At 36.0% G+C, this 9,464-nt stretch overlaps 2 protein-coding genes across 6 annotated transcripts; one reads left to right on the top strand and one right to left on the bottom strand.

Moving 5' to 3' along the window:
- Nucleotides 1-528: 528 nt before the first annotated feature.
- On the bottom strand, nt 529-4,117 carry gjb9a (gap junction protein beta 9a). Of its 2 annotated transcripts, none has more exons than XM_084097885.1 (2): nt 4,092-4,117; nt 529-2,203 (listed from the first exon to the last, which is right to left on the bottom strand). In XM_084097885.1, the coding sequence occupies exon 2, from the start codon at nt 2,186-2,188 to the stop codon at nt 1,433-1,435; it is 756 nt and encodes a 251-aa protein (XP_083954011.1). In that variant the 5' UTR covers nt 2,189-2,203; nt 4,092-4,117; the 3' UTR covers nt 529-1,432. The 2 variants fall into 2 exon arrangements, with proteins under 2 accessions (XP_083954011.1, XP_083954010.1); XM_084097884.1 differs by lacking the exon at nt 4,092-4,117 and adding an exon at nt 3,972-4,085 and having other exon boundaries at nt 529-2,208.
- Nucleotides 4,118-5,029: 912 nt separating this feature from the next.
- ptp4a2a (protein tyrosine phosphatase 4A2a) lies at nt 5,030-8,798 on the top strand. Of its 4 annotated transcripts, none has more exons than XM_084096740.1 (8): nt 5,030-5,154; nt 6,271-6,347; nt 6,651-6,917; nt 7,094-7,257; nt 7,350-7,442; nt 7,566-7,696; nt 7,923-7,997; nt 8,086-8,798. In XM_084096740.1, exons 4-8 carry the CDS (start codon nt 7,162-7,164, stop codon nt 8,195-8,197), a joined length of 507 nt encoding a protein of 168 aa, XP_083952866.1. In that variant the 5' UTR covers nt 5,030-5,154; nt 6,271-6,347; nt 6,651-6,917; nt 7,094-7,161; the 3' UTR covers nt 8,198-8,798. The 4 variants fall into 4 exon arrangements, with proteins under 4 accessions (XP_083952866.1, XP_083952864.1, XP_083952863.1 ...); XM_084096738.1 differs by having other exon boundaries at nt 5,044-5,154; nt 7,022-7,257; XM_084096737.1 differs by having other exon boundaries at nt 5,044-5,154; nt 6,651-7,257.
- The last annotated feature ends 666 nt before the right edge of the window (nt 8,799-9,464 follow it).

Below are 9,464 nucleotides of genomic sequence, written 5' to 3'. Positions count from 1 at the left end.
ATATATATATATATATATATATATATATATATATATATATATACACATTCATACATACATCCATACAGTATAGCTGAACACGTATAAGTACGTGGTGGTATTTCTAAAAGTGTGTGTGTGCTTGTGTGTGTGTGTGTGTGTGTGCGTGTGCGTGTGCGTGTGTGTGGGATGGATTGTTTGCTGTGTGCATTTGAGTCGAAGCCAGGGCAACATGTGTAGGAGGAGCAGCACAGAGTGAGTGAATCATACATTAGGACATTTGCTGTATTCTTTCTGGTCAATGTATCGAAAATTGAAAGATTATCTGCAGGTTAGCAACATGCAATTCTTAGAAATTTTTCAAGTCGGATAAAATGCTTAGGATGCAAGAATCGCGTTTTTTCCCCCTCACATTATCATTGAAACATATTCAAATAAATACCTACTAAATCTATTTTTTTTTTTTTTTTTTTGCCCTGCAGTGTTATACATTTGTGTGTGGTGTGTGAGTCTGAGTGAGATAGAAAAGGTAGGAGGCATGTAATCATTGGTTGCTGAAGGCAAAAGATCAAGAGTTGCTTCTTATGTAACATGTAAATGAAAGTGCACTGGGCACTGTGTGCTAAAAGATTTTATTTTTAAATGCATTCTAGGTACAAAAAGCAGTGTAGGCTGACTGAAATTTGGACAGAAAAGATCCAGAGAGCGTCAGATGAATTATACAGAGAGTTTGAAATGCTGTTAAGAAATTTGATGTGACATATTTGGCCTTAATGTAAGTCATTTTAAAGGAATAGTAAACCAAAAACTGTAATTCTGCCTTCATTTACTCAAAGTATGACGTTCTTGATTCTGTGGAACACAAAAGGAGTAGTTCATATTAGAGCTGCTGTTGATGAAAGCGGGCCAAAAAAAAAAAAAGAAGCCAAAAAACACAATAATAGTGACCTTCACGACTCCACGGAATTTAATAAATAATAAAAAAAGTCATAATTTCGAAACATAAGGGTGAGTAAATGATGACAGATATCTTATTTTTGGGCGAACTATCCTGTTAATATAACAATAACCTTTCACGTCCACTGCCAATTTCAGAAAACCAATGAAACCAAGGTAACATTTGCACCTAAATTAGATTTTATTGATATTGTACACTGAACAAGTACACAAAACTTTAAAATGCATGGTACTTCTGGAGGCATGTAAATTTTCAGGTCGATACCATATTTGCATAGAAGCTGACACTGATAGTGAAATATTTAGAGTCAAGCTAACCTCGCCCAGCTTTTTTCCCTTTTAGATGCATTGTGCTTTTAAAGTTCATTCTAAAGTGCCTTTAAATTCTAACAAAAATACATACATTTTTATAAATACATCAAATATATATATCTATATATATATCTATATCCCAATCTCAATGAGGTTGTAAAGGTTTTTCAACATACCGCTGTCATTAAAGAGCAGACTTGTCTATTTTAGTGTCCTTTAATTTTTGTGAACCCAAGTTTTGGCTGCTGGAGAGAGTGGGATCCGGTCTTTTAGATCGTTGTGGTGGTAACTGTGACATTATACAGTATTTTAGTATACGCTTTCCAATGAGATAAACCATTTCGCAGATACACATAAAGATGCAGAGAACAGAGGAGGCCACCATGAAGAAGGTGAAGATTTTCTTCTCTGTAGGGCGTGAGATGAAACAATCCACCGTATTGGGACAAGGGTCCAGCGAGCACTTGGTGATGCGGGGGAGGTCAAATCCTTTATAGATGTGATGAAGAATATAGAGAAAAGCAGTATCAATCACCGCTTTAAAGATCAAGCTAATCAGGTAGGTCCACCAAAGACCCCCGCGTTTTTTTCCAGGGTTGGCGTATAAGTGGTTGCCCTGGTGAACGGCAATGTACTTCTGGTCTTTTTCCTCTCTGTATATGACGTGGGCTACGACCAAGAGCGACGGACATGTGACAAAGATGAGCTGTAAGGCCCACAGACGGATGTGAGAGATGGGGAACGTGCTGTCGTAGCAGACGTTGGTGCAGCCGGGCTGCCTGGTGTTGCACACGAAGTTCTCGTCGCCCCAAACACGCTGAGCCGCCACCACAAACACCAGTACACGGAACACAAACACCACGGACAGCCACACTCGACCCAAAACTGTCGAATATTTATTGACCCCGCTAAGAAGGGACTCCAGTCCTGTCCAGTTCATCCCTGATCACAAACACTGTCCTGCAATAAACACAGTTATATAACACAGATTAATCATAACAGACACTTTTGCATAATATAGGGCATTTTAGTTTGGGTCAATGAATCTCTTGACAACTGGTGTCATGAATGTATGGTCTAAATTTAACCAAAAACTTAATGGGTTTTTTTTTTTTGGTCATTTTTTTGTGTTGCTGATTATCTTTTTAATTAGCCAGTGGAGATTTGGTCTTCGATTAATATTTAAACTCCAGAGGCATTTAGTCACACATAACACATTCTCCAGATTGTTTCTAAAACTCTAATCAGAAAGTTTGCAAAAACTGATTCTGTTCCAAGCACTTTAAATGGAAGTTATGACAGGTAACTTTTTTTTTAATATAATAAGGGTTTTTTTGTCACAAGGATGACACATTTCAATATAACAAGCCCGAGTTGACATGTTTTACCAAACAGGTTTTCACTTGCTCATTATAAATTATTGCTGTTTTGATTTTGCTGGCAGAAATGTGGATTTGTCACGCTGCTGGATCACACCTGGGTTTGATTTTGATGTCTCATAGCTGCTCCCAAGTGTTTTAAGCATTTTTGTAATAAATTGTATGTATATATATACATGTGTGTGTGTGTGTGTGTGTGTGTGTGTGTTTGTGTGTGTGTGTGTATGTATGTATGTATATATATATATATATATATATATATATATATATATATATATATATATATATATATATACTTACCAGCCACTTTAGGTACACCTGTTCAACTGCTTGTTAGCACAAATATATAATCAGCCAATCACATGACAGCAACTCAATGCATTTAGGCAAGTAGACATGGTCAAGACAATCTGAGCATCAGAATGCAGAAGAAAGAAGAATATTTCAGAATATTTTCACTCACAACCATCTCTAGGGTTTACAGAGAATGGTCAGAAAAAAGAAAATATCCAGTGATCGGCAGTTCTGTGGGCGAAAATGCCTTGCTGATGCCAGAGATCAGAGGAGAATGGCCAGACTAAATGAGACAAGCAACAGTAACTCAAATAATATATTTATATATAATATAAGAAGACTTTTATGCTCACCAAGGCTGCATTTATTTGATTAAAAATACTGTAAAAACAGTAATATTGTGAAACATTATTACTATTTAATGCAAGTTAATAATTTATAACAACTGTTTTCTATTGTAATATATTTTAAAATGTAATTTATTCCTGTGATGGCAAAGCTGAATTTTCAGCATCATTTCTTCAGTCTTCAGTGTCACATGATCCTTCATTTTCTTCATCCTTCAATGGTCTTGTTTTCTTCTTTTTTTTAAATTGAATAAATAAGCTTTCCATTGATGTATGGTTTGTTAGGATAGGACAACATTTGGCCGAGATACAACTATTTGAATATCTGGAATCTGAGAGTGCAAAAAAATCTAAACATCGATAAAAACGCCTTGTCATTTATGTTCACGATTTTTCTGCATCCACTACAAAAAATATATATTTTTCACATATTTACAGTAGGAAATGTACTAAATATCTTCATGGAACATGATCTCTACTTAATATCCTAATGATTTTTGGCATAAAAGAAAAATCTATAATTTTTACCCATACAATGTATTGTTGGCTATTGCCACAAATATACCCGAGCGACTTGTGACTGGTTCCAGGGTCACATATAAGCTTAAGTAAGTTTGTGTATTTCATACAGCTTCTTACAATGTTGATAAGACCAATCTTTGTTGGTTATTACTCAGTAATAATGCATAAAAGAAGAACTTACCGTGTTTTACAGCAAAACGGATATGCATTGAAACAGGAACAGCAAAACAAATGAGGAAAAGGTAAAACTAAAATCTCTGAACAATCCTGTCCAACCTGATCTCGGGACTTGCCGCCATACCTGCACGTAAAGTGTGTTGTTCACAGACGAGACACCTGTGGTCATGATGAAGCAGCTTCACCTGGAGGGTGTGGTGTTGCTGGACTGTGGGTGGTGCTTGTGCATCATGCTATTATTCATTAGATATTATCTTACAGACGGGACTGTAATGTGAGTAGGCCTATAATAGTGTCCGTATTTGCAACAAGCCTCGCTGCCTTGTCATGTGTCATCACTGCCACACCCAGCAAACAACAAACATTATAAAATACAGGAAAACATACATTACATTTTTCACAAAGACCATTTTAATAATTAATATATTTATACTACAAATCAGACTGCAGGGATATAATGTTATCAGTTGGGCTGTGAATAGAAAAAATAAAATGAATTCATGCTATAACTCTTTCACACCAGGAGATGGTGACATAACCTCATCTTTAAAAATCTGTGCAACTTCCAAGCTATGGGCAGATTTTTCTCAACGTAAATATTGCATCTCCAATGTTTCGACTAGATGTTTAATTGAATGATATAGCCTATGTGACCATTAGATAGATAATATGGTTATTATTATTTTTTACATTATGAAGACCTGTGCACTGTTAACCTAATTTATTGAATAAAAAACATTCTTCTGTATTAATTCATGTTTATTTAATTGTTATATTTTATTGAAAGGTTATATGTTAAATATGATATAATAAAATGGAAAGTATATCATTTTACCTAACGCTTTTATGTTTGATAATAAAATATAATATTGTTAATACTGATAATACTGATAATAATACAAATATTAACAAACAATTATAACTAACAACCATTAAAATATACAGGGCATGTCGTCATGAGAAAAATCAACATGATTGGTCGAGACCCGTTTGCGGATAAAAATGTAACATTAGAGTGTAAAGGTGTGGGTTTATTGCCCACGTGACTGCGGCCAGCCAATCAGCGGTCATCTGTGCTGACCGGAATTGTCGCCTGGTTACGGGAGCTCTACGGTAGAGGAGAGCTAGCAGCGTCTCTCAATCCGCTTTCTTTTTGTCACGGTATTCATATATACCGTCATCTCTCTGTAAGTATCTATATGATATCGTATTTATATTTTCCTGTTATTTATAATACATCTAGATGAATGATTAATTATTAACTTGTGCGGATATGTATTAACATATACGCATTTAGCAGCTAAAACACATATGCTAGCAGAACAAGACCGAACTAATCTCGTAAAAAAAACATTTGGTTATTTTTTGAAGAATGTTTACCATTGTAATGTATTTATATTATGTTTCTTATTGTATAAATATGTATTAATTATTTAGTAAACTAGGCTGTTCATTGATGTCAACGACTTCTGCTTTTATGAAACCATAGCCTAGTATCATATTCACACAATGATGCAGTGGATGTCAAGGGCTTGGTGTTGTTCTTGTAGAGATTAACAAAATAATGATCTTATTTTGAATTAAATGGTTGTTTAATTTGTCTTCAACAACATGTGTGGTCAGCAAATGTGGAAACCCATTGTGTTCCATGCACACATATTTCTTCGTCTTAAAGGGATAGTTCAACCAAAATTGCATTTTGTTTGTGTTTGTAATTTACTGTCCCTCATGTCATTCCAATCCAAAGTATGATTTTATTTCTTCTGTGGAACACAACACAAAGGAGGGTGTTAGACAGAACGACATCCTCAGTCACCATTCACTTTCATTGTGTAGGGGAAAACATGCAATATGACTGAGTCTATCATTCTGCATAACATCTCCCTTTGTTTTCCACAGCAGAAAGAAAATTATATGGGTTTGGAAGAAGGTTGGTCAGTGACAGAGTTTTCCATTTTTGTGTAAACTATCTCTTGTAAGAATGAGATAATGGTCAAAAATAGACTTGGCCAGTGGATGCGGTGAGTGAGATTTGAATGTGTAGATTGGCTTCAGCATTTTTGCTCCTTTATATGTACCGTTTTAAGATTCATCTGATGGCGTATTAATATTTGAATGCAATCTCAAATGTTTTGTCTCTGTTAAATGTTATAAAAGATAAGCTTTTATAACATAAATCTGTACTAACACAAATAGACAAGCACTAGCTGTTTTCCTTTTTCCGTTCCTGACTTGTTGGAGCTCATCCTGGAATGAAGAAAAGTCTTGTTTAGTGCTTGTTTTATGTTGATTATCTTTTCTAGGTGCAAAGTAGAGACAGTCACGAATGGTGGAGATAGAATGCTGAGTTCTCAACTTGTTTTCTGTTCACTTATTGAAAGTAAGTGCCTGATAGGAGATAATAATTACACCGATTGCTAAACATTTTCCATAAATACCACCTCCTTGCAATGGATGTGGTGCAAGGCCTGTATGCTTTTATTATGAGAGTTTATAATCCATCGAATGGCTTTAGTCAATATCAACTGCAGTGGAATGAGGTCTCTCTTCAGCTGTAGGCTACATCCAGTAACCATTTGGTGTTAATGGTGACATGTTTTGATTGACTGCACTTGCTGGTTGTGATGGTTTAGGATTCACTGCCCTGGTTATTTATCGGTCACTGTCATTTCTTTTATTCCAGGCTGCACATTTATGGCGTTTGTCAGTGTGAGTGGAGACTTCTGCCAGGCACAGCACCTGGTCATTGTGGACAAGTGAACAGAGGGCCTGCCATATGAAGATTATACTACCTGACTGCCCGTCTTACATTCTGCACTTTCGGGGAGCATCCTTTTTTTTGTCCAAAGTTGAAGTGTATGAATTGGTTCGAGCCAATCCAGGTACTAGAGAGCGAATCGTTTTTCCCTCTCTCTAGTGCCAACTGATCATCTCTCCTCTCCTGAATGGGGTAATTATAAATTGCGAATCAGAAGGATCGTCCCCTTCTTTAGTATTTATTTTAAAACCGTGGGAGCGTGAAAGTGGTTTCCTTCTCCTGTTCCCCTTTTTTAGAACACTCAGAGATTTGCCTAAAAGTCAAAGTGCTTAGATATTTTGAAATCATTACTTCTACCCCTGTTGAAGATTCGGAAGTTGTTGGGTTCTTTCCCTCCCCCCGTCAAGTACTATTAAAACTTCATTCGAGTGTCAAAATGAATCGCCCTGCTCCTGTTGAGATCACTTACGAATGCATGAGGTTTCTCATCACTCACAATCCCACCAATTCACAACTGACCAAGTTTACAGAGGTAAGTCGCTAGATGGTTGAGGTTAACAGGAATAGCAGTATTAACATGAGTGGCAAAGCTGAATATTTCTTTTAATTGTCTCTGTCTGTTAGGAACTGAAGAGCTTTGGAGTGCAGACGCTCGTCCGGGTTTGTGATGCAACTTATGACAAGGCACCAGTGGAAAAAGAAGGCATTGAAGTTTTGGTGAGATTTGCTATTGCTATTAACCCCTAAAGTTTCTGACAGAATTTAGTGATTATTGCATATGTTTTATTTACTTCTCTCCACTTTATGATTGCACTTAAATTGAAATGCGTTTTTCTTTAGGATTGGCCTTTTGATGATGGTTGTTCGCCCCCTGACCAAATTGTTGATGACTGGTTGAACCTTCTCAAATGTAAATTCAAGGACGAACCAGGCTGTTGCATTGCAGTACATTGTGTTGCTGGATTGGGACGGTACGTATTATCAGGACAAATGTAAATCACATTCACAGATATGAAATGTTGCTCACTGATCTATTACACTGTAATTTTTTTAGTTATCTTGGACCAAATGTGCAGTAACACGTTCTTTTGGAACATTTTGTGCTGTGATGTGATCTTTTATCTAGATCAGTTAGTGACCTGACTTGTGACTTATTTCAAATAGTTTTAAATGACACAGCATTTTTTGTGTGTTCAGAGCTCCTGTCTTGGTGGCCATAGCCTTAATCGAATGCGGGATGATGTACGAAGATGCCGTCGAGTTTATTCGTCAGTGAGTCACAAACAAAGTTTCTATTCTTTTTCTGTAGGATATGATTTTGTTGGTCTTTTTGTGATGTGGATGATCATTTTTCTTTTAGGAAAAGGCGTGGGGCTTTTAATGCCAAACAACTTATGTACCTTGAAAAATACAAACCCAAGATGCGCCTGCGCTTCAAGGATGCCAACGGTCAAAACTGCTGCGTTCAGTAGAGCAACATTCGTTCTGGAAAAGGATCTTTGGGAAACTATTGACATTTTTATTGTTAGTGTTGTTAAGATCAGTTTTTGTTTGATTATTATCTCAGACCAGGATTTTGCTGTATTACAGTGCCAAGCACACAAACAGGTTACACAGCATTAGTGTTGGGTTTTTTTTTTGACCGAACAGTCTAGCCAATCATGTAAACTCACAGGCAAAGTGGGATATCACTAGTGATGTTTTTCATTGTGGCAAACACATTGGTATAATGATTTACTGCAGTTGTTAGTGTTTTATGCCCTCTCTAAAACTAAGTGTCCCCTGTTGTCTGGATTGTGTAACAATATCCTGCAGTACATGAAAAAATCACTTTGGTGGTGAATATCTGTCAGCTTCTCCAAAGTTACATGGGCACAACTACTGTATCTAATGTTATAGATATTAAACATTCCAAGGTATATTCACAGCACTGTTGGACACTAGATTGTGGTGGTCAGTAAAATGGACATGATGCAGATCCTAGATAATTCAATCAACAAAAGAATGAGATAAACTCTAAACTGATTGAAACGAGTCATTCAAATAATAACAATAAAAAAACTAATAATTTTATTGTCTTGTGTTTTTTTTCCTTCTCTTACATTAATTTGGCTAAAATGCAGGTGGAATATAAATATTTACATGGACAGACGTGATACACAGTAGTATGCTAGTGTCAGATTGTAAAACTATAAATATCGTTTTTATCATGGTATTGAATTATTTCAATATTGATGAAGAATGTAAAACATTTTAAACAATGCCATTGTGCTACATTAGGACGTTTAAAAATGATAATATTATGGTACTTTCGTTTGTTTGTATATAAAGGATGTATCTTGTATTATTACACGTAATCGACTGAACTGCATTACTCTTTCATTAAAAGAAAAAGTGATGAATGGAATCCTTTATATTTTAATAATTATTTTTAAAGAATTTATTTTAAAATATTTTAATCCATACGCAGAGGATATTCGTGTAATTTCGAGCATGTGGACTTCTCTCTCGGTGGTGTTTTCTTATCTTGACCACGAGTCGGTGCAATGCAGATTTACTGGACAGACAGTCAAATGCATGTAGTCTCGACCGGAATCTTATTATGGTGAGCGAATGGCTCATGAATATTAATTATTTTGCGTGGCTGGACGGTTTGGGAAGTTTTACCCGTCATCGTCAGTATGGCATATTTAATATTCATGAGCTAAACCTTCACATTAGTAGAATTCGTAATTTCGT

This window comes from Abramis brama (assembly GCF_963993115.1).
Source record: "Abramis brama genome assembly, chromosome: 21".
Lineage (NCBI taxonomy): Eukaryota > Metazoa > Chordata > Actinopteri > Cypriniformes > Leuciscidae > Abramis > Abramis brama.
The sequence above is the reverse complement of the archived record's forward strand: the minus strand, read 5'-3'. Positions and strand labels throughout refer to the sequence as shown.

Bases quoted from the DNA above. Each gene is read 5' to 3' on its own strand.
- gjb9a (XM_084097885.1), bottom strand. From the start codon at position 2,188: ATGAACTGGACAGGACTGGAGTCCCTTCTTAGCGGGGTCAATAAATAT.
- ptp4a2a (XM_084096740.1), top strand. From the start codon at position 7,162: ATGAATCGCCCTGCTCCTGTTGAGATCACTTACGAATGCATGAGGTTT. The intron at 7,443-7,565 runs GTGAGATTTGCT...GTTTTTCTTTAG, and splicing joins AAGAAGGCATTGAAGTTTTG to GATTGGCCTTTTGATGATGG. The intron at 7,998-8,085 runs GTGAGTCACAAA...TTTTTCTTTTAG, and splicing joins GCCGTCGAGTTTATTCGTCA to GAAAAGGCGTGGGGCTTTTA.